General features: G+C 40.0%; 1 protein-coding gene across 1 annotated transcript in view; it reads right to left on the bottom strand.

The window, feature by feature from the left end:
* The window catches only part of OGDHL (oxoglutarate dehydrogenase L), a 47,511-nt gene extending 27,287 nt beyond the window's left edge, over window positions 1-20,224 (bottom strand). The window contains exons 1-6 of the mRNA XM_058841927.1: window positions 20,022-20,224; window positions 15,506-15,740; window positions 8,846-9,019; window positions 5,567-5,669; window positions 2,189-2,304; window positions 315-469 (exon numbers count right to left, since the gene is read on the bottom strand). Of these exons, the coding sequence (XP_058697910.1) occupies window positions 315-469; window positions 2,189-2,304; window positions 5,567-5,669; window positions 8,846-9,019; window positions 15,506-15,712 (755 nt within the window). The 5' untranslated portion in view covers window positions 15,713-15,740; window positions 20,022-20,224. The remainder of the gene's footprint in view (window positions 1-314; window positions 470-2,188; window positions 2,305-5,566; window positions 5,670-8,845; window positions 9,020-15,505; window positions 15,741-20,021) is intronic.
* Between the last annotated feature and the right edge of the window lie 4,690 nt (window positions 20,225-24,914).

The raw sequence follows: 24,914 nt of genomic DNA, 5'->3' as shown, positions 1-24,914 counted from the left end.
ACTTATTTTCTGAAACAGGCTACAAATCTTTAATACAAATGTATATTACTAGCGAGTTGAAACAACTTTTCCCTAGTTTAACTCCTTAGGCCAGGCATGCCACTAAAGGCCTTTTAAGATAACAGAATACTAAGTCACAACACGGACCCTAACAGATTCCTCACAGCACACACTTTCCTTTGATACAGCTGCCAGGTTAACTACACCCACCTGTACCCCAGATTTCAGTGAGTCTGTTCCCCCCCACATCAGCAGCTTCCAAATCCCACAGCTCCCAGGCAGCACACACAGAGCAGTGTCCCAGCCCAGCGTACCTCATAGAGCGCACCAGCCTTGCCAGCAAAGTCCTTTTATCCTCGTTCGAGAACTTCATGATTCCCGGCGTCTCAAACTTCTGACGGATCCACTGGCACTGCTCCACATCGTTGATGAACATAAACTCCAGGCCAATGTGTTGGCAGTAGGTATGCTAGCAAGTGAAAACACCAACAGAGAAGCTTTAGGAGCTAGTGGGCCACAAACAAACTAATGTATGTTTTAAATTATATTCTCTGCTACTCTCCTGAAAGCTACCTTGTCTTCTTCCACAATATCTCCCCCAAAGTAATTCTAAAAATGAATAAATTGTTTTAGTGAATTTAGTTTTGTATCACAAAGTTTTCTCTACAAGGTAACATTTCAAAATTTTTTCACTGGAAGATTCTTGTCTGGTGCTACACCCAAAGTAGGCCAACAAACCTGCCTTACACTGAGTGGAACATTTCACCTAACTCAGTGCTGTTCTTACAGGCATAGAGCACCCTTCAGATGCAGCAGCAAAAATTTCAAGTAATTTATCAAAATTTGTGTCTTCTACCACATCCTTTTTAAATGTCACCTTAAACCAAGAAATAAAGGCAGTGAGAAGACAGCTATGAAGTCTAATGTAAATTATCTGATAACTGTCAAACCTGGAAATGTGAAAAAAATCCAAGTAGCTGAGAGCAGAGAAAGGACAGAGAGAAATGCAAAGACACAGTGGAAATTTTATCTCCTTGTTCATTTTTTAAATTTTATTTTTCTTACCTTAAAAAGATTATTTCATTAGGAAAAAAATATGTCCAAAATACAAGTCAATAGAAGTAAGACCTACTGTGAGTTTGAGACAAAACTCTCAACACAGTGTGTGCTCTCTACTGCCTTTAAGGAGTTGAATGGTGACCTCTATTGAAAAAAAAAAAAAAAAAAAAGAAAATCCAAAGCTCTAGATAGAAGAGGAAAGCAGAGGGTTATCTCTCCTTAACACAAACCAGTTCCTTAAGGCTCTTAGATTTTGCCATTGATTTTGTCCTTTTATTTACACATTACAATTTTAAGGATTATTGCTAAACAGATAAGCTAGAAGTGCAAAAACAAACAAACAAACAAAAAAACCCAACCAAATATAGAGCTCAAATTCACAACAAAGATAATGTGGTTTAACAATTTACCATGCCTCAGTTAAGCTAACATAAAAGTCAAACAACTGGGAATACCTAACAATGACTCACCCAGCAGTCTACAAATTCATTACCATTCCTACTTGCTGCTTTGCTATTTGGAGTTTGCCTCTAATGATATTTAGTCCTTCAAATTAGTTTTTCTTTGAATTATTTTAGCTTTGATGGCTTCTGATGGCATAAACCATGTCACCTGTCAGATAATGACACTCTAGAAAAAAGACTGGGAATGGAAAACAAGGACCATCACTGTCTACAAGCTACAACTGGATTTTCATGAATTTGGTACCCAGCCTTCATATCTTTCCTCAAGGTCTCACTAGAGCTGGGGATCTGAAAGCAATCCATGAATGTCCTCAGCACCGTGTGCACAGGTATTTTATCTGTGGTACAACACTTAAAAGACAATTTCTAAAGGCTCTACTCCTTTTAAATAGTATCAGTTCTTTCCAGAATGAGGGCTGGCATTAATATTCTGCCATATTCACCTCTTTTATACTCATCCTTAATCCACCTGTTTCCAATATCCAGTTAATTGCACCAGTGGTGCTGCTACTTCTAGAAAGAGTAGGTTATTTTTAATGTTGTTGGAATCCTTTACATTCTCTATTTATAACTGGCAAACAATAAGGGGTTTTTTGACTGACACTTAGAAAAAGTTCACTTAAGTGTGAATGAAACAATCACAAATGAAAACATGTGTCACTGACCTCCAGGCGTTTGATGATCTCTCGCAAAGAAAGACTGTTCTCATTTCCTCCTATGAAGGTGGTTGTCGGCAGCTGAAAGACTTTGTCCAAATCTGATTCATGCAAACCATAAAACCCTACAACAGGTACATTTTTGATTTGCAAAGTAGAACAGGAGACAAAAAGGAAGCCAGCATTGTTTTTCAAGCCATGGCAATTATATTTAATAAAGCAGTATTAGATTTAAAGCAGATTAAAAATTGAAAGTGAATGTTTTGAAGGTATGCATCAGTAAAATGAACTTTAGTCAGGATTTTAAAAAGTGTCTTTGAATTAGTCATTATTTGATTATTTCTTAAATGCTCAAATGAAACAACTGAAATTAGAGTCATCCAAGCCTTTTTTATATTTTACCATATTCAGACACATGCCATCAATTTTCCACACTACTTCTCACAGCTCACTGTTTAATAAAATAATCGACTCTATCATGACCAATAAATGCAAAAAGAATCCCTTCTCACCAACAGAAGCAGTTGGCTGGAAGCATTTTACACTAATAGACAGACCAAGAGAATGCACAACAGGTTCAATAAAATGCTGTACAAGCATTATGGAGACCTTTCAAGGTATTTCTATTCACTCTCTTTCTCTTTTTAGGAAAATGAGTTTGAAATAGCCATGTAATGACCTGTACAGCTCCAGTTCCCAGGCAATGGCCCCTTATAAAATAAACAGATTTCCACACCCCCACCATCTAAAACTTTTTTTAGCCACATTGACCCACCTTTATTTGGACATATCTAAACTAGTTCTGGCTGAGAATATTATTTAAGAAAATATTTAACCTAACTATTATGCAGTTTCAAAAGGCAGAATACACAACAGACAAAACTGAAAGACTGGTACCAATGCAAGTTAAAGGCCTTGTATGATACAAGTTTAACTGAGACTTGTTAAATGAAGGAAGGAAAAACAGTTTCTTATAATTATAAGAAGCAAAGGTACAACACTTATAATACACATTACCCACAGTTATGTAGTTTCAATGTATATATAAGGTTCTATATGCTCCTACGCATGTAAAAATATTTGAAAAATTAAAAATCGCTTCTCCGTTTTTAATTTTCAACTCTTTATCTTGTTTCCAGATAAGCTGTAGACATTTACTTTAACAATGATATGATAGCATGCACATATAACTCTCAAATCAATAAGTTGCTTAAATGTTAAGTGACTTTTCTGAAGATAAAAGCAAAGCAGCAAATTAAGGATGAAATAATAACAGCACTTAGGAGTTGAAGATAGGCCATAGGACTGCATTGCTACCACTTTTACTATACAGCACTGTCAGTAAATAACACAATTTTTGCTTCAAAAATAATACATTTTAAAATGTTAATTTTGGTTTTAATAAAAATGTTAATAATATATTAAAATTTCAAACCTGGACTGGCCAAAAAAAGCAAAGGTACCACTACATCTCCTTTTTGGTATTGTAAAAGGTTTTTTCCCAGCAGGAAGAGAAAGTGACACAAGGGATGACAGAGCCTTTAGTCATTTGAAACAAAGCAGTGCATTTATTTCTTCACTTTTGCTGACTTTCCCTCAGACTTCAGAGGCTCTTGATGTCCTCTCATGCATAAACCAGAACACGTACAGGAGTGATTTGGGCACACACAGAACATCTGTGCTTTGTACCACAGCACCACATATTTACTGAGGCATCACCTCGTGTTTAAAGAGAGATGACCTTATTGAAATCCTGAAAGCAGCTCTATACTGTGACTCATGCAGTGGGTACATCTGTAACTACCTGCATTTTTAGAAGCAACTCTCAGAAAAATGTCTACCACAAGGTTTCTCAAAAAGAAACCAGAAGATGGGACAAAGAAAATGCACAGAAAAATGAAGTATTAAAATACTTTCTGTCCTGCCAAGGACCTTTCAGAATTTTCTTGCCTGGAACATTCAAGCATAGGCATTTGAGATCTTCCTCTATTTTAGCTATACCAAGACTGGCTTAGAAATTTAGTTTCCCCTCACAAACTGAAATCTCTGCAATTACACTCTAAAACACACCCCCCCCCTCTCACTGAGAGGTCAGGCATATTTTTCCTATGGGCATGAGGGCTTCAGTGGATGCCTTCTGACCAGTCACAATGCCCTGTACTAAATTATTTGTAGAGTTTAAAGAAATGTGTACTGACATGCTAGTAGTCACCCATGCTCCAAATTAGTTATATTTGCTCAGTAAATGTCTCATGTGTTTTCTACTAGGTACTTTTCTTTAATTAAAGCTGACAAACTTCAGAGAGAAGACCCAATTTGTGTAAGCACCTCTCTGTTTAGTCTTAGGCATCCACTTCCTTAATATGATCAGAACTGCTTCTTTCCCAACACCATAAATAGAAAACAGAGCACCAAAGAGGCAGTAGATATGCTTACAGTAAAATTAAACAGAAAGTTTTTTATTTACTTCCTGCACTATGTTTTACGTCTGATCGAAAAAGCTTCCCTACACATCAAAGAAAAATTGATTCAGTGTCTTCATCAAGTAGAAAACCACATTTTAAACAAACTAGGTAGATTGAAGAGCAGAGAAAAATCAATCAGGTGCTTTTTTATTCAAGTAGAGTGAGGCAAAGAAATTGATCAGTGCCAATTTCTCAGGCACAAGCCCTCCTAACAACGAAAACAAGCTTTGCAAAAGCAGACCCTAGTGCACTACACTCTTTCAGTAGTAAACTGAAGTTTATAATAGAAAACATAATCTGCATTGGATTATATCCACAGGTAAAGAATTCTATGCTTCCCACATTTTCTTTTGATAACTTCAAAGAGACTTCTTCAAGGTACACATAAGGAATAAGTATCAGACATTAGATTCCAAATTTGCTACGAAATTTACCCTAAGTTCCTCTGTCCAGTGCTTGCTTTATTGTTTGGTTTCCCTATTGACAAGCCTTCAGATGTCCCCAGTTCAAGCAAGTATGAACAGTAATGCTGTAAGAGTAATTTAGATTACAAGAATGTATTGATTAGTATTAATTTCTGGTGTGGTTAAAAAATAAAATATTTAGGGGGTTTATAGAGCATTTATAACAGTCATTCATCAGACCATGAAATCACAGGAACCTCACCTGTGATCTCAGGAGAAATTCCATCATCCTGAAATTTTAGCCTCCTTACAGATGCTGAAAGGCTCTATGTCATGATATCAGCAAGCAGAAAAGGTAGAAGCATCCCTGCCCATAGAGGGGAGTTGGAATTAGGTGATCTTTAAAGTCTCCTCCAACTCAAGCCTTTCTATGTACCTGTGCAATGTCTTATTAAATCACCTCAGTCCAGTGATACACAAACGAGCATTGCAAATGAGAAGGCACACAGCTTACACACCAAGTTTATCGATTGTGGTAATAAGGTCAGATGGAATAAATGAATCCAAATCTGCATCCAGAATTCCAAGGGGATCTAGCTGAGCCACATGATGGCCACGGATCTGTAAAAGGAGGAAAGTAAGAGCAAAATGATATCACACTAAAAGTCAGACAAAGGGAAAAAGTTAAACATATCTCTCCATAGTTTGTATATCAGCCATTGCTAAACAAGCAAACACCACTAATGTGATTACAGGGATACATATTCCCCAGGTTTTCCAGAAAAACAAAAAATAACCATTATATTACTGATTACATGTATACCTCTACCAAAAATTACACATTACAACATAATCTTCATTACGTCTGACACACAATTTTACTGGGATTACACTGGCGTTTTAGTGAAGAAGTCTACTAGAGAGTACACTATCAGTCTTCAGGTAATATTAAGAAACTAAGATGAGCCTATAGATCTTGCCATTTGCCAATTCAGTCATTTTGTATTTTTGCCTGAATCCTCCTTTCTGCACCTGCAGTACATTAAGATACAGAATTGCTGACTTAAAACAGATTGGTGCTGAAGTAGTTTATATTGGCAGTGAAGGGATAACTCTTCCTGAGCTCTGCACCACATTAGATAGCATCTGACAGCATTTATTTTCATCCATGAAATTTCAGAAATTTGATCTGATAGAATCGATATTCAAGTCACTGAAGAACACAAATTGAGTGAGGAATTTAGCCAGCTTTCAATGATTGGTGTGACTGGTGTTAATGCATGCCACAAGTTGCTATAAACTAGTGAATAATCATATAACATTGCTACAGAAGAAATAAATAATTGATCCCAGAGAGTCACAAATATAAAACATTTTTTAATATGCCTTTTATGCGTGACTTTCTTATACCAAATTAATTCATTAAAAGTTCTGTATAGAGGAACATACTAACAATTTCTCCTTATAATTTTTATTTTTAACAACAAATTTGCATCCCTTGGGTAGAATTTCATTCACACTACTGATATCGTAGTTGTCCCTGAAAAATACCCAAAATTATAAAGTGCAATATTAACAATGAAGTGCATCACACAGTAATAGAATATGACTACAGTGTGGTTCATCAAAAAGGGACCTGTAAAAACACTGTTCAGTTTTCGTATATTTGCAAGACAGTTTATAACAAAATGGTTTCCAGTCATAAGAAACCAGAAATACAGCATCTTTTTTAGAGCTACCAGCCCTGTAAACTCAGCCTGATTTCTGTGATTCTTTGCATCTCATGAATCACCAGTAATGAAACTCTGACAGGCCAAATGACACCCACAGCAACATCTGTGCCATCTGACTGTTTACAGCAGCACTAAGTTTATCTGACTGGAACAAAGCAAACAATTCTGTCTCAAACATCATCAACAGGAAAGAATTCACCTCCCTAAGCTACATCTGCTCTTCAGTATTAATAGGAAGAGGAAGAAGATCAGTAGGAATGCCAAAATCCAGAAAGGTAGACCAGTAAATGCTGTACCATATTATTCCAGGAGCAGTTTGGTCTTTAACTGAAAGACAGTATTTTCCTCAATACCAAGATATTTTTTCGTTGAGTCCTACTACTTTCACTGAATACAGAAAATAGTAACATCTGCAAAAATGTGAAAATACACACAGAGAAAATTTTGATCAATTGCCATATGACTAAATGCAAGTACAGACTACCAGAAGCTAGACTTTGCTTTCTCCGGCCTCGCTTTTGTTAAGCAAACACATCCCACTGAAAATCCTTCTTTCAGTGTGCCCAGTGCTCTCTGCTAGAACAAGCAATAGATGAACTGCTTTCTCAAAGTCCAGCTCAACAGACCACAAAGCAGTTTACCACAAAAACCTTAAAACACTGACAGGTCTGAGAAATGAAAATTCTGTATCCTTCTCCATTTCATTTCTTTATCAGGCAAAGGAAGGTCACAAATTATCATACCCCTTCAACACTGAACTTAGAAGGCACTAAATACCTTTTAAAAAGCAGACAGCTGCCTTAGGCAATCCTCTGTGACTGTTTGTCGCAGACACATGGGTGCCTGCCATTTCTACAGACATTTCTGTTCCATCACTTGACAAATACAGGGAGCAAAATGGCAATCCTTGAATTATTTTCAGATAAATTGTGTCAAAACAGCCTAACTTTCTCCAATTTTCTCTAATACTTCACCAATTTTTTACTCCAAAATTGTTTATTTTCTACATATCTATTTCTAAGAAAATTTCACATACTCTTTATAATCACAAACATTTCTACTCTTTCACAACAACCCTCCAACTCAATGGTGACAATGCGATGTGTACAAAAAAAAGGTCTTTTAAGAAGTTCCTCTTCCATTCCTCTCATGGATTTAAAATACTTAAGAGCAGGGAGGAACAAATCTGCTCAAATCAAACTGTTGGAAACTTCTTGGGAAGTTACTAATTTAAAAAATATTTGTGGAATATTTTGTTAAACACAGATCCAGTTTTATGGGTTGGTTATTTTTGCAGGGTGGGGGGGTTTATATAATTTTTAAGCCTTTTATTGAAACTAAGATACTAAATACAAGTCTAAACAAAAAATATTTAAACTTGTTTTTTCATTTGGAAAACATCTAACAAAGTCCTATCCTAACCTGTCCTATTTCAAAGTTCCTTCTTCTGTTAGAGGAAAAATAATGAAATTAGACTTAATTTCTTAACTTAAGAAAAGGGTTAAAAATCAGAGTATGGAAAAAACCAGATTTTGATGAACAGCTCTCTAAAAGAATCCACCAAAGTTAACCAAAATTCAGTACTGTCAGTCTCCCAAAATTCAGTTTCAGGTTAATTCATCATTTCTCCTCTCTCTTTTTACCTATAATCTTGCTCAAATCAGCAATCTCAAGATCCACCTTAGATGTACATTCCTTCCTTCCTTTCTTAAAGAATGGCAGTAAGATTAAAACTGTAGTACAAATGTTCCCAGAGGTAAAGGCAGACTTTCACAAACCTCTAGCTTTCCACAACCTCTAGCTCCTTCTGGGCTAAACCAGATGACTAACATCAGATGTGTGGGTAATCTGGATTACGAATCTGCTAAACCAGAGGATCACCCCAGTCTGAATCCAATACTTCCATGTTTAGACACTGTGCTGGAAAGAAAAGCTGTCTAGTTCAAGGCATTTTGGATCAGAAGCAAGACATAGTTAAGACCAGAATACAAATGAGAACACAGAAAGGAAGAAGGTTGTCTGCATAGAAGAGGCCTTCCCACACCTACCCTGAAATGCACTTACTTGGTATGCTCTTATCAATGACTGCACAGCAAGGTGATCTTCAACAACCTTTTCAGCCGTCCCTGGTGCTGGGGCCAGGCCGTGGCTCTGCAGAAATGATCCCTTTCCTTCCAGCTGAGCTGGTAGATGGGTTGCTTGGCCAGTGTTAGCACTTCGGAAAAACACATCCCAGGACTGGAAACGTGTACAGAGAAAACAGAAATATTTATTACTTCAAACAGAAGTCTAATCCAAAAGCAGCTTTTTCAAGCTGCAGATGGAACCTCACTGCATTAGTGTTAAACACCATTAGCAGAGAGCCAAAAAAAAGAGCATGGATATGTCCCAGTTTCAGTAGCAATTGTGTGTTTTATTTACACAGAACACTTTTCCTCTCCTTTCTTACCCCAAGCTTGCTCAGCAGAAAACTCTCCAGCACACAGGACTGTAAAGCATCTTCATATATTACTCATTCATACAGCACTTTTTAATTGTGCTGTTTATTCAGGCAGCCAATAATGGGTACAATATAATGCTGCTGGTAAAGAGCTATCAAGCCTATAAAACAAAGAATCTTAATAAACTAAATTAATCCATTCCTTTAATGATATGTATAGAATTTATGGTACTTCAAGATACTCACAGATTATGCTAAATCAGAATCAGTCCTTAAGAGCTTTTCTTGAAGAAACTTTAAAAACAATTAAAGCTTTTCTGAGTGAGACTCTTGTTCTAATTTCCCTCCCTCAACACCTTAGGTTACCTCACCATGAAAGAAATTACAGGCCTAGTTTCAGGTGCAAGCCGTAATTTTAGACTACTTATCTCAAAAACCAAATCACAACAGACAAAATATTTTTTTATCTCCATCTGTGCTTCTACAAAAACTACTTCACTCACATATGCCCAAATCTTATTTTCCTGAACTGTTTTCATTCTGATGAGGTGGTCACAGTGCCAGGTTAGAATGGTATCAGATATATGAATGCTAACAGAGAGCAGCAGAATGGGACAAAACATGTGAGACACTTATACTCAGCAAAGAAGGAAGTCTGTGTAAAACACTTCAGGTTGGCTAACCTCAGAAAACAAAAATGAAGCTATTTAAAAACCTACATATCTTTGTGACTGGAACAGAAGAACTGCAAAAGATAAATTTTTGCAAGGCTGCGAGCCTTGCAAAATTATTTTTAAAAGATTACTTAATATATGCATTACAGAACCCACAAAAGAATCAAAATAATGCAATACAAGCATGGCGTGACAGAAAAAATATTTACAAAAATCCTCTTTGTTTTCATTAACAAAAAAATCTTCATACTGAAATTTCTAAAAGCTCTATGGTGCTCAGAAACACCATGAGAGGGGCAGCATAAAGGAGCTAAACATCACCCAACCTTCCAAGTTCAAATGGTGGAAGTGAGGGCATTCATTGAACCTGTGGGTGGGATTTTCACCATTAACATGAGGCCATTGCCCAAGAAACACTGCTTTAATGCACCCCTCTTATTTCTTTATTCAGACAAAGCTGCATCAGTACAAATACAGTAAACTTAGTTTATCACCCTGCTCTTCCACAGGCTTATCTAAACATAGCCTGACTTTTATATGCCCTGACAAATTAAGGCAGACAGATCATGTGTGGTGGCCAGTTCCAGACACACTGATGAAGAATTCATTCCTCCTCCTTTCTCTTATTTATGCCCATTTCCTATATTCTTCTTACCTTGACCTCTGGGCAGCCACACTGAGATTAGAAGTCTGAATTTACATCCTGTAAGTGGTCTACAAGAGCCTATTAGTGTGACTGTATTTCATCTGGGATTCTCTCTATACACCTTCTTGATCTGTGTTAAGAACAGTACTATTCTTCCATGCCTACACAGCATCCAGTCTGAGAGGCTGGAGACCCTAGTGAAAAACAATTATAATCCCTTGTTTAACTACTAAAGTTACTTAGACTGGAGAAATTATTTGGGCCATACACAATTATAAATTTTCATTTAACATTAAATTAGGAAATTCCAGACACACATTTGGATCTGTGACATCTCTCACATTCTATGTTTAAATAAAGAATTTGCTTTGCTTATGTTAAGGTTTCTTCCTTACTTTTTCTAACACCATGGTACACATACAATGATAATAATAACATAACTATTCCTTTGTTGAGTAAAACCTTTCATTTCAATGTAAAAGTTATCACAGTACAAGCCCACAAACAACTGAATGAGTTTTTAGACAAGAGCTCTGCTAAGAGAGTTGTTAACAAACTCCAAATAGACTTGCCCAACAAGTGATCTGTTTAAGGAGAATCAGTATAGGGCAGTTTCTTCATGCAAACTCACAAGTATAAAGAAAATGTTTCCATCTGAAGATGCAGCCAGCTAAGACAGAATGGACCCAGACTATTTTTTTCTATCACATTTTTGAACTTATTGATTTGTTGGACAGCCTTGACATTTAATCAGAGGGGAGGGAAAATACATCATTTGGCTACAGAAAATTAGTTTTTACTAGATACACATCCATCAAAGCCTTTACAAATTTCTGTAGTGTCTTTCAAGATTGATACCAGATTATAGTCTTCAAGTTCTGTGTATCAATGTCAGTCTTTGGCAACAGCATTTGCCACGTGATTGAACAGATAGAAGACCAGCTTGCTCTCACAGCAAACCTGCAGCTTCCCAACTAAATTAGTAAAGTTCTTCAAGAAAATGGTAGAGGAGATTTATAATACAAAATATATTCACCAAAAAAAAATAACGATAGATGATACATTTTCTTTCCTTCTGCCAGCAAATCTAAATTGTACTTAACCATTATTTTCTCAAATCATTTAATACAATTCAAGTGATTCAGTGGCAACATTTTACTGTTATATAATAAACAGCATTGCAATTAGAATAACAAGTAGTAACATATGCTTTGTCTTGATGGTTTGGGGCTTTTGTTCCTAGAGCCATCACAATATTTATCAACTGCAGTGAGGACAGTAAAGTCTTAGAGGACACACACTGAACACCACTATATCATTTAAAAAAGAGAATTAATAAAATGCAGTCAAAGCAAAACCCCTACATTTTTTCCAAGTCCATAAACCAAGGAGGTGATTACACACTCACAGCAGAGTGGCTGCACACAGGATAACATGGCAGGCATTACGTACTCCATAGCCAACCATGCAGTTTTGTAATTAATCTTGTGATAGTAATAACTGAGCCTTGTCAAGCTTCTCTCTTATGATCTATGGCCCTGACAGCAAGCTTCAAGGAGAAATAATGACGCCTTTTTCAGAGCACACGTCATTTTATTCTGATTGTTGTTTTGGCTGCTCTGATGATAGGAAATTCAAAAGGCAAGGAAAAGCAGGAAATCATCTGAAATGGATTTGTACAAAGAATAAAAGCTCATATATATGTGTATATATATATGCATATTCCTTGGAACACAACCAATACATAGAAAGGAGAAATTCTTAGAAGCACTGCATGTGCTCATTGGAATGTGACAGCCATATTTCAAACAGATGTAAATAAGCATATGTGAGAAGACATGTCCAGTCAAATCTTCTGAGAGAGAAAGCAGCTCAGCAGCCCTGATTAACTGGAGTTTCTAAGTATAAGTGTATAACTTTTAAAGCCCAGGAAAAATCATGGTTTTCCATCTAATCAATGAGGAGGCACATCCACTCTGAAAAAGGGTTATCTAAGAAAAAACATGAGGAGAAATAGGGTATAAAAAGGAAAATTATGAAAGAGAATGCAATGTCTAAATGCACAAGCTGATTCCCTAAACCATGCTGGACATACTGACTAAAACAACAAAAACAATGGGCCTGGAGAGAGCCAAATCATTAACAAAACCATAATCAACACCATGTGGTGTCTTTTGACATTATTTTCCAACAGTTTCTCTCCTTTCCATACTCAAATGACAAATGCACAACTTTACAGTCAAAATCACAGCACAAATTTTTCTGTATTTTTAAGAACACAGGGTGATTTCAAACCTTAACATTTTAACTTGTTTTATAAGAGCTTAAATTGAGCAATTTCTGTCAACAAAAATCTTATAAAGGTATTTGCAGCTTTCAGCCAATGAAATGAGACGGTTTTCAAGAAACCAAAAATTAATTTTGTTGATGAAACAAAGTTACTGGCATTCTTCCCCTCCCCTTTTTTCACTGGCTATGAAAAAACTAATAATTTAGGCAAGAATAGCTGTAATCCATTACTTCTATCCATCATATTCTTTCAAGCTTCATAAATCAGGGACACAGTGAATTTACTTCAGTTACTGTCCCAAGTTTATTAAACACAGTTAACCTAGAAAAGAATTCACAGTTTTATAATTGTGCTGGTCTGGGGTAGTTAATTGCACAGTAACTGGTTTGTATTTCAAAAGGGAGTTGGCAATATAGAGACGTTTTTGTTATTGCTGAGCAAAGCTTACACAGAACCAAGGCCTTTCTGCTCCTCACCCCACCAGTGAGGAGGCTGGGGGTGCACAAGGACTTTGGAGGAACACAGCCAGGACAGCTGACTCCAGATGACTAAAGGGATATTCCAAACCACATCATGGGGAAAGAAGAAGGAAGGGAAGACATTCAGAGTGATGGTGTTTGTCTTCCCAAGTCACCATTATGTGTGTTGGGGCCCTGCTGTCCTGGGGATGGCTGAACACCTGCCTGCCCACAAGAATTGGTGAATGAATTCCTTGTTTTGTTTTGCTTTGGTTGTGCATGCAGCTTTTCCTCCCCCTATTAAACTATCTTTATCTCCATCCACAAGTTTTCTCACTTCTACCCTGCTGATTCTTTCCTCCATTCACACATGTGTGTGTGTGAGAGAGAGAGAGAAGGCACAAGTGGCTGCGTGGTTGTCAGATGAAGTTAAACCACGACAAAAATGCATCTTGAATCACCTGGGATCCATTCCCTAGCCCACACCCTACATTCCCCTGCCAACTCATTTGTGCCGATTTGTTGCTTGCAACAAACCCACAACCTGCATCACCTCAACAGGGCCCATTATCAGACTGTGCCCGAACTGCCAGATGAGTTGGACGACCTTTCGGCAGGACTTTTAGTATTTCTGCCTACCCCGAGCACCAGTCCGTAAGGCGCCGGTGTGCATCTCCCGGCCGCCTCGGTTCAGCACCCTGGCCAGCTCCGGGCGGCGGCAGCGCTCCCGGCTGCGGCGGACCCCGCGCTCCCCTGCCCGCACCGAGGCGAACTTCCCACACACAGAGATGCCTGCAGGGATTCCCAGCAACAAAATGTACTCCACTGCAAAGGGGCTGAACCAGGAATTTCATTCATCTAAAAGGAAAGAAGTTAGCCAGAAGCCAATATAATGTAAATACAATAAAAAACAAGATGTCACCTTGATGTCACCACACACTCCTTGTGCATGAGTTCATCCCTAGTATAAAAGGGTTTATATCGATCCACAGCCTTGACACATCATGAGGGCTTTGCAGAAATTCAGTGCACCCATACAATGTGCTATCCCATCCCACACTGCTGGAGCTCAGCTGGCAGCTACAGGACAAGGACTCAAAGTCAGATGAGAAAGTGCCACTCCTGGAGAAGATTTCTCCATCCCAAGTTCAGGTGTAACATAAATGACCTAGGATCAATCTGCTATGTGAATAACAGTCAGCCTTCAGAGTTGGCACCGCATATGTCACCTTTGAACAAAGCTAAATTCATACACAACATCCAAAGAAAAAGATACAGCTACAAAACCACTCTTTATGGTTTCCTTTTTTGTTTCTGCCCACGGCATGCATCACTTCCTCACATTCTAGACAGATTATCAGACTTAGAACAACAACTTCTAAGTGACATTTTGATATACGTGCCTGGAGAATAAGGGAACAGACAACCAATTTGGTAAACATTTTGGGCACAATTCACATTACTTCTTGGAAAATGACTTGTCTGTCTTAGAATTGATCAGACTTTTCATCAGCTTCTTAAGTTACTCTATATGTATCACCATAAGAGAGCCGTCTTTGTCAGCAGAAATCTTGTTAAAACATAAGCCTATGTATTTTGTCCACAAGGAAGGATTTGGGTAATAGAGGTTTTAGAAAAGCAAACAAATGTCTATTGCCTGGAGAGAGAAGGAGAGACACAAAACAAAGACTACTTTTCAAGATGCTTCAGAAGAATATTCTGACAATTTCAGATTCAGTTTTAAGGTTACAGCTTCCATAGTTTAACCCAAACGCAACTGAACATTCATCTTTTTCACTTTAGAAGTACCAACATTAACACATACTATTCAAATATAACACATTCGCTGATAGAGTCTTACTATAAACCAAAAAATTAAATATATTTTATTCTTGGGTCTTCTTCTGGACATAACTAATTACTTAACTGACTGCTTGACCAGCATTTCCATGGAGGAACAAAGTTTCAGGGAAGCTTTCTATTTCTGGTCTGGACTTCTCATTCTTTCCGCTCTGCTCACCATGCCTGTGCCTCCTCTGTACTTTTATAGTTGCAATATCACATCTTAAACCAATCAATAGGTAGGAAATTAATTTCACGTTTTTCATTTCACACAAGACCTTTTCCTGAACTTTTTATTAAAAAAGCAAGTAAAAAAAAGTAAAAGAAACCTATTCCACTTTTAACCCAGCATTACAATCATGTTTTAGACTTACCTTATGTACGCTTTTAGGGTTTTCAAGCCATGCATGGTACATTTCCTCCATGTAATTGGAATTACTCCCACTCAGGAATGGCTGCGAGGTTCCTGATGAAACATACCGTTGGCCATGTAAAAATGTCCTTCTGGCTATATCCTGCTTTTCCAAAAGTTTAAAGCCATGCCTCTTCAGCACAGCTGCAAGCAACTTCAGATGACTCATGTTTGTTTATTAGCCAGACGATCCAAGTCTATTAATAAAATAAAACCAAACTTAATTAGAAAAAGAGACAATGAATTGCAGACACATTTCAGCCTCACAGCAAAAACTGAGGTTTTTGGCTACAGTGCTCTAGTACAAAGCTCAGGCCTAGGCATTTGAGTGGCAGCTGCTGGCCATAGGTCAGTTCCTCTCACAGCTCCTGTAAGTGGTGAGCAGCCACCACTGTACCGCCTGCCCCTGGGCCCAGTTTCCTGGGACAAATGGGGCTGCTAATCATTGACTTCTCTGGAGCTCCTGGCAGCCCCAACTGCTTTCTCTCTGTTTGGAAAGCTGGGGCCTTTTACCCAATCACACTGGGGTGGGATCAGCAAATAGTGTCAGCCACAGGTGCTGTGGAAAACAAAAAGCTGCTACCTCAAATTTCTGCCACGAGTAATGGATCTGACTAAATAATCAGAAGTGTTAGTTAAGTGTTCATATTGACATTGGCCTTCAACCAAACAGCAAAACACTGAGAAAAGGCTCGTTTTAATTTGTTTTCCTAACTGCCAACATTTATCTTGTACTTCAATGATCTCTTATGAGCTTTGTAACAAGGATAGCAGACTCTATGCAATTTTGAATTGAGAAATTCAGTTTCCCAATTCATTTTCCAACAATAAGGGCTGAATCTTCTGAATGCTGAACACCATCAGCTCCAGTGCTAGCAAACAGAATCAGAGCTCACTTTCAAAATAAAAAAGAACAAATGCATCTTACAATTAGTCCCAAAATAATATAATCTCAATATTCAAGCTGCTAAAACTGCAAGGTAAGAGCAACAATGAGAACATAAATTATTAATTTTATTTTCATTTTAAAAGTATTTAGAAAGCTACTATAACACGAAGGATGGATAAGGTATTAATTTAGAAGAAGTAGAATTCAGATTTAACTCCAAAGTTTCTCTCATTTGTTTTTCTATCCATCTGGAGAAATCATTTATCTGCCCCAAGGTAAAACCCAAGGTCTTTTGTTGCTTGGTGTGACTGAACAATTGCTAAAAACAAATGTACTGAGCTGCCAAATGAACTTTAAAGTTTTTTTAAAAACAACACTGTTATTTTATTCCATACAAAAAAAATTTAGTGTTACCTATTACAAGATTTATCTCTAATTCAAAAATAAATACCGTAAAAAATTTATAAACATTTTCTGTATAGAAGTACCACTGAATTATTTTCTCACTGTTTCTCCTCTTACAGTCTGCTTTCAAAAAACAAAATACATGGTTATAAAATGCCTAATTTTCTAAGGGATAGGAATAGCTATATTTTTCATCAATCAGTTTAAAAGTTAATATTGATCTTTTTAAAAAAAAAAGGGGGGGGCTCCTACTAAATAAAACATCATTACTGCTTGTTCTTCTCTGGCATCATATTTTTAGCTCAACATCTATTTTAAAAGCTGATGACTAGATCCTTTTCTTAGTCACTACATTTAACTGTATCATCCCAGCAGTGAACTGTCCTTGATCATAGCAGATTCCCTGGTCTACTCTTTCAAGACTCCAGCAGCCTTTTCACTCTCATCCACCAGCAGACCTGAGCTGTAGCTCCTAAGAGCAGCAGCCATCCATCATCCACTTACTGGATGCTCTGAAGAAGCACTTGTCCACATTCTCCATGTGCCCAGACATGTGGAAAGTGTTCTTCCAAGGCAGCATCACTAAAACTAGCACCCAGTCCTCATTTAAACTTATGAGCTCCTCAAAACCACACACTCTCCTCTCTCCACTTGGCATTTGCAGCAAATTGGCAACAGTTGAGCTACTGGTATGCTGAATCCCTTCTCATTAGTGTTATTTTCTACCTGCTTATATTCCCTTGTCGTTTCCCACTTCACAGATCCAAAGCTTATCACAACACCTGTGTCAATACCCATCTCTGACCAGGGCTCCCAGGCAACTGGAGGAACACAAACACCATCAGCACCATTTTGGAAGTATATTAAGTCCTGCAAGAGCTCAGTGACTGCAAGGGCACTGACAGAGCTCATATGCTGTCTGCATACATAATTTTCTGTAAGATTTAACAGCAAGTATACATGATGTCATTTTGCAAAACTGTGTGAGACTTCATGTTATAACAGTAAGAAGAGAGAGGTCACCTTGGCACTTACAACTTTATGTCTGTGCCCACTCTCATTGACACTATTATTGCGCCTACCTTACTGCATGCAAATCTCACCCACTGCCACAAAACCTTTGCACACATACACTCATTCCTAAGGGATTACCAATTCTCTCTCAAAGTACTTTGTAAAGACTTGAGAGAGAAGGTAAAGAGAGGAACATTTTTCTCAGTTTATCATACTGCAGCAGCAAGCTTCTTAAGCACAGGTAATTTCACATTTTTTCTTCATAATATGTCTGCCTGGAAGAATGTGTAGTTATTTCTTCTAGAATTTAGCAAAGAACATACGACAGAATAAGAAAAAAATTGTCAGAGAGGTTGGAAAATGGCTGCAAATGACATAATATATAACAGAAACAAAGAACTTCGAAGTGGTACCAGTCACTTCCCACGGGTTCCATTTAAATTTCAAAATGGGGTCAGAGCCATACTTCAAGCAGTAACTACTGAATATGCAATCTATTAAAGCGTATAGGAGCTATGTCATTCCAGCCAGATCCCAGTTACAGATTAATATGACTCAAAACCTCTGACTTCTTCCTAGCTTTTCCTTCTGCACACATTGCTCTTCAGCACAGATGTCAGCTGTCAGCAGCTAAACAAACCAGAGACCACCAGCGTGATCACAAACCATCCCAGTCCACTCAGCCTTGAGACTGTCAGTCAAAAATCTGCACCCAGGACAGCATGCAGGAGTCAGGAGGAGTTAGAACTGTTCCACTTCACTATGCTTCCCAAACCAACCCTGAAATGAAAACAGTGATTGGAAATGGATCAAGCTGAGCTAAGAGCAACCTAAGGAATGGTATTAATTAAATCTCTACCAGAGGTCAAAAATAAGAAAGAACCAGTGAACCACAAGAACAACGTGATATTTAATGCACCACAGCACCCTCAAAATGGTGGAAGTAAATGAAAGCCCTAAGCGGCTGAAAATTCCTGCAGCTGTTGTGTCTCAAACGACGACCTAGCTTTCACCTTGGCACTTCCACCTCTAAAAGTGCCCTAATGTCACAGACAGTCTTGGGAATTATTCTACCCAGATTTCCAGAGGGTCACAGGAGCATGCAGAAAAAAGGCAGCAGACACTTCTGATAACAAAGTTTTTATCCAGCTCTTTTCAAGTTCACTTTCAGTATAAATACACTGCACATATGAATCAATATCCTCTTGGTATTGCCAGTGCCCTTATTGAGTTTCTTAACACACGTGAAGCCCTGCTTCCAATGTTAACAAATGTTCTTTATGCTCTGAAGAAGTGGTGGTTAAAAAGTCTGGTCTGTATTTCATAAAAATAGTTCTTCATCCACTGTCATGGTAATTTCCCTGAATATTACCCACATAGATTACTCTTAAAGTTCTTTCTAAGACTGAGCAATTCAAATAAAACAAGATTGACAGTGAAAAAAAATTGGACGAACATGATAAACCTTCTCCAAAAGATTATCATAGATGATTTAAATTAGAGATACAGGGAATATCCTTCTTAAATAAGGCTACTTCAGGGATACCTCCATGCCTAAGTGTTTCTTTTCCCCCAGCACAGGTATGCCATGCTGTATAGAGAGTCCTAATTCTGCACATACAAAATAGACCTGCGGGAGGTTTTCCAGCGGCGCATTGGCCTCGAGGAGCACAGCGCGAGTCCCGGGCAATGGAGGCGTCTCGGTGCCATAAAACTTAACGGATTTATTGCCCTACCCTGAACAAACGCATTCAGCGGGTACCAGAAGGATAACACCCCCACAGCCCCAAAGGGATGACACCACCACGGACTCCAGACTGCCAGCAGAGCAGAGGGGAGGATCTGGGAGGGTCGGGTTTGTTCTCCGGCCCCTCCCCGTAACGCCAGGACGCGGTGTCCCGGTCACCCTGGTCACCGGCGGCCGAGCCTGCCGGGCTGTCAAGGCGCTCCCGGCTGCGGCGGGGCTGAGGCATCACCGGAGCCCGGGCCAGGACGGGCCGCCCCGCTCACCCCCGCTGCGGGGCCCGGCCCGGCCCGCGGCGCGACCCCCCCTCAGCCGCACGGCGAGACGCCCCGCCGTGCCGGGGGCCTGCGCGGGGGACGGGCCCTGCACCGCGGCCGGGCCCGGCCTGGCTCCGCCGCCCCCCGCCCCTCACCGGCGCGGACAGACCTGTGGGGGCGCGGAGGCTCCAGCGCATCCGCGGAGCGCGGCAGGGAAGGGAGGGAAGGGACGGGAAGGGAGGGAAGAAGGGAGGGAGCGCCGGGAGCGGCGGGGCGGGGGCCGCACCTGCATCACGTGAGGCGCGCGCGCTGAGGTCATGGCGGGGCGGGGCCGCGGGCGCTGCACCGGCACCACCGACACGGGACATGGCACACATCCCAGGACACATCCCGGGACACACCCCAGGACACGGCACACATCCTAGGACACATCCCGGGACAAGGCACACATCCCACGACACACCCCGGGACAAGGCACACATCCTAGGACACATCCCTGGACACGGCACACATCCCAGGACACACCCCGGGACACGGCACACATCCCAGGACACACCCCGGGACACGGCACACATCCTAGGACACATCCCGGGACAAGGCACACATCCTAGGACACACCCCAGGACACACCCCGGGACACGGCACACATCCTAGGACACACCCCGGACAAGGCACACACCCCGGGACACATCCCCGGCCCCTCGCAGCCCCCGGCCCCGGAGCCACCGCGGGGTCGGTGAGCGCAGAACGCGCTCTGATGCTCCCGCCCCTTACCGACCGTGTAAATACAGGCGAGAGCACCGCGCCGGTGGGCACCTGTGACAGGGAACGCCTGAGGAAACCCATCCGATGGACAAGCTGCTCGCACCGCTCCTCTGCAGGAGAAGTTTGACGGGAAGAAGATGGGAAGTTTGACAAGGGACATACAAAGTGTCCCAAGGACACACGCGTTTGCTCTGCAAAAATTTGTACATAGACTAGACCTAGTAGACCTTGACAAAATGATAGTATCTGACTTATATGACCAAATAAAAAATGCAAGGGAATACAATTTCAAGTGTTCCTTTGCTGGTAGAATTCTTGTTTACATCTTTTGTGTTTTCTTTTTTCCTGGTCGCCTTCAAATTACATGTCTGTCCGTGTTCTCTCAGAAATCAGAAATTACATCTTTTTTATTTACCTGCTCTAAATATATATGTATACATACATACATACATACATATATATATATATGGTAAAATTGGTATTTCAGATAACTATTGACACCACCACATACATTCCAATGTTTGGTAACTTTCTGGGCAAGTAAGATAAGATTGATTGGAAAACTGGACACGCCTTAAAAGGAAGGAAGATAGAAAGAGTTATAATTTGTTTTGTGCTAAGGATATAATGCAAAAATGAGTTTATCAGGGTCAGGTGGGCAGAAATTGAAAGGAAAAACCTTAGGAAGGAACACAACAGGATTCATCTGGGGTTTTGTCACCTAACGGTCACTCAGATTTTCTTGAGGCTTACTGTTGTTACAATTGTTGATTAGAGTAAAATTAATTTCTTCAAAACGAAAAAACCCTTAATCCTCACATAAATACATCAAAAACCTTATTATCGTCTCAGCAGTTTTCCTAGCAGCTGTGCACCTTCAGGGGACTGCAGAGCGAGGGTGTAAATGATGCGTTCATGCCTTTGTGCTACAGTGTTCAGTGCAGGGAACAGACGGAGCAGGGATGAGGCACAGGGAGCGCCCAGGACAGCCCATCCCTCGCTCAGTGCTCCCGGGGAGGGTGGCCCAGCACCCCAGCAAAGAGAAATGGGTACTGAACTGCTACCTGCAGCTGGCCAGATGCTGCCTGAGCCTTCTGGCAAGTGGTGAAACATTGTTAGATGCTGCAACTACTAATTGAGTCTTAACCTTATTATGGGCAGACAGAAGACATCTTTAGAGCAATCATGTTATGCTGAGTGAACATAAATTCAATTAAAAATTATAGTGAGGACAAGCAGACTTCCCCTCCACTTTAGAGGGAAACACACATGTCAAATCTGACTATGAATACCATTGCAGTGTACAGGATAAATTAAATATGCTTGGATAGACACTAAGGTATTATATCATGTTTCAAGTGCTTACGTTGTTCCCAAAAGCCTTTGCTCAGTTTCACATTTATGTTATTTTTCTTTCTTTTCTTTCTTTCTTTTTAATGCTTCACACAATGGGAATTTGTGTGCTTGAAACAGCAAGATTCTGGTTTATTGGGATTTGGAGCAGGTCCCAAATTCTCCAGTATTTATTGTGACTTGATTGTCCCACCAGCCTGCCCCAGCAGCTTTTGGTGTACTGAGCTATTGCCTTATTGCTGCTGGCTTCTGGTGTCACTTTGTCACCAGTCTGCACCCCTGAGCAGCACCTGCTTGCCACTCATCCATTTGCTCTCCGGTGAGCCCATGATGGACAACAAGCTATTTGCTCACAATTCCTGTTTCAATTCCCACAATTTTCAATTTACAATTCACATTTACCTGCTCGTTTATGTGTCCACTTGTATGCTTACCTCTCCCTCTGGCCAGCCAAAGGGAGATCCACACACTGGCTTTGCTTCCTGCTAAACCATCACACTTTGAAATTGGCTAGAATGGAAATCCATCAGCAGAATGAAAACTTTGAAAAAAATTGCAATTCCCAGCACACACAGAGTCAGGTGTGTCAGTGTGCTTTGCATGGTTCTTGTGCCAGCTCCATAGTGAGGAAGTGTTATGCGTTAGAAAAGTTTTGTACTGGATAAAATGCACAGCACAGGATAGTCACAACAGCACCCCTGTGCTGTCAGAGGTGAAATTGCCTGCTGTGCTGAAAGACACACTGCCTCGCCATGATTTATTTTTATATTTATCCTTATGTTCTGTAGCAGACCAGTGTGACTGTAACAAGTTTGCTTACTTATTTCATGCCTTTCTGTCTTAACTCAGACATGAGTTAACAAAACTAGATCCAACATGTTTGAAGAACCCAAAGCATGTTTTAACAAAACTAGAACCCAGCTGGTTTTGGAAACTCACTGTGCTGCCCGCTGAGGGCACGATGTGCTTGTTCCAGGGTATGATCCTGCACACCCCTCTAATGCCTTGCTCCTGTCTTTGCTTGGGTTTGGTACGAGGATTTTCCTTGGTGGATCAGCAGCCACTTGCAATCAGTGAGTTTCTGCGGTTAATTGCTCCACACAACCCTTTCTCCAACACAGCACGACTTCTCAGTGGGCTTGTTTTTTCAAAGGGTAATCTCATAGGAGGTGGTCTGGGTACAGGATTACTCATAGAAGGACAATCTCATTAATAGCTTCCCCTCCTGAGATAGATGCATTTATGTATTTTTGGCAACTCTTCATTGTTGTTAGTAATGTAATTCCACTAGAGACAATGTTGACCAGAAGTTCTCTTTAAGCCAAGCCAGAAACTCCATTTTCCTTTATTTCCCAATGTGTTTATTATACACACAGACTACAAACTAACAGGTTCAAATATAAAGCACCATTTCTTCTCAAAGCAAGGCAATTTGGAAACGATGAAACCTGCTCTCACTTTGAGCCTAACATGGATGTCACACAGGACTCTGGTCATTATGTTTGTCTAACATTTAAATCTGAGACCTAAAAACCTTAGAGACCAGATAAAACAGCTGCAACAAATGATGCAGTCAGTTTTCAAAGGAGAGGCTTTGGGGGGTTTCCTAGGCAGACATTTCAAATATGTGTTAAAACCCTTTTTTGGTCAACAAATAATTTATCAAGCTTTTCTCCCTCCCCAGTCCTACATAAGAGAAGTATTTTAATTACATCTGACACCTCCTGCAGAAAAGTTCACATGAGGAATTTCACATGGATTATTTCTGTTCCCTTTGTTTTCTGAAACCTTGGCTCTGGGTGGCATAAGCTTCAGTAATCCCTGACTTCTGTGAATAAATTTCCTGTGGTAAAGGAGATGTGCTGCTGGATGTCTGAGGGACAGAAAAGTCAGTCCCAGTTTCACACAGCTCTTTGCTTTGGGCAGGTTAAATGTGAGGCAGCAGGGAAAGCCAACAGCATGCTGGTTTGTGCCAGCTGAAGCACAGCCAGGAGCTGGAGGGAAGCAATGACTGCCCTTTCCTCAGACACAGGGATAACCTCGGGGGGAGGGAGTTCAGCAGGAAGACAGTGCCAGCAAAGCCAGGCTCTTCCCAGTGCTGCATGGCAGGAGGATGAGAGGGTGAAATAGAAATGGCTCCATCTAGACACAAGGAAATCATTGTCCACTCAGAGGATAAAAACCATCACAACAGGGACCCGGAAACAGGATTCCATCTTTGGAGGTATCTGGACCCAGCTGAACAAAGCCCTGGACAGCCTGGTGTGACTCCAGTCACTTTTGAGCCCTAGATGACCTCCAAACTTCCTTCCAATCTGACTGAAGCATCTCTGACTTGGACCAGTTTCACAACAGAAGTCATGTCAAACCTAAGGGTAAGCAGGGCATTGCTTCCTGGTCAACAGACAAACTCATATTGATAGATTAATCTGAATAACAGCTATCTTGGGTTTACTTATTCTCTGTTCTAAAATTTCAGGCTGTGATGCTCTGGAGAAAACAGGTACAAGTACAGAGTGTTTTATTGGAAGACCAGTAGCATCCAAGACTGCTCCTTGATTGATTCTGGCCAATAGGTTATTTTCAAGTGATTTTATTCTCCAAACATATTTCTGGATAGAATCAAACTGCAGGAGCCCATTTGTCTGGCCACAGATCTGTTAGAGAGAGACAAGCTAGACAATAGAGCTGATTGAAAATCAGGAAAACATAACTTCTACTTGGTTTCCCAAGTCTTTCCTAATAAACTAGCCCATTACAGCTACAAGAACAAAAGGAACTGTTGCTGTAATTATTTCTTTGATACCTCACTGTATTTTCATTAAATTCTTAAACAATTAACTACAGCATATACAAAACAGCGAGTGAGTCAGTAAGATACGTAGGTTAAGGAGGAACTCTGGCACACAATATTTATTATAGCTGCCAAGTAATGAATTCATGT

This window comes from Poecile atricapillus, chromosome 6 (assembly GCF_030490865.1).
Source record: "Poecile atricapillus isolate bPoeAtr1 chromosome 6, bPoeAtr1.hap1, whole genome shotgun sequence".
In the NCBI taxonomy this organism is placed as follows: domain Eukaryota; kingdom Metazoa; phylum Chordata; class Aves; order Passeriformes; family Paridae; genus Poecile; species Poecile atricapillus.
This window is presented reverse-complemented; position numbering and strand designations above follow the sequence as displayed.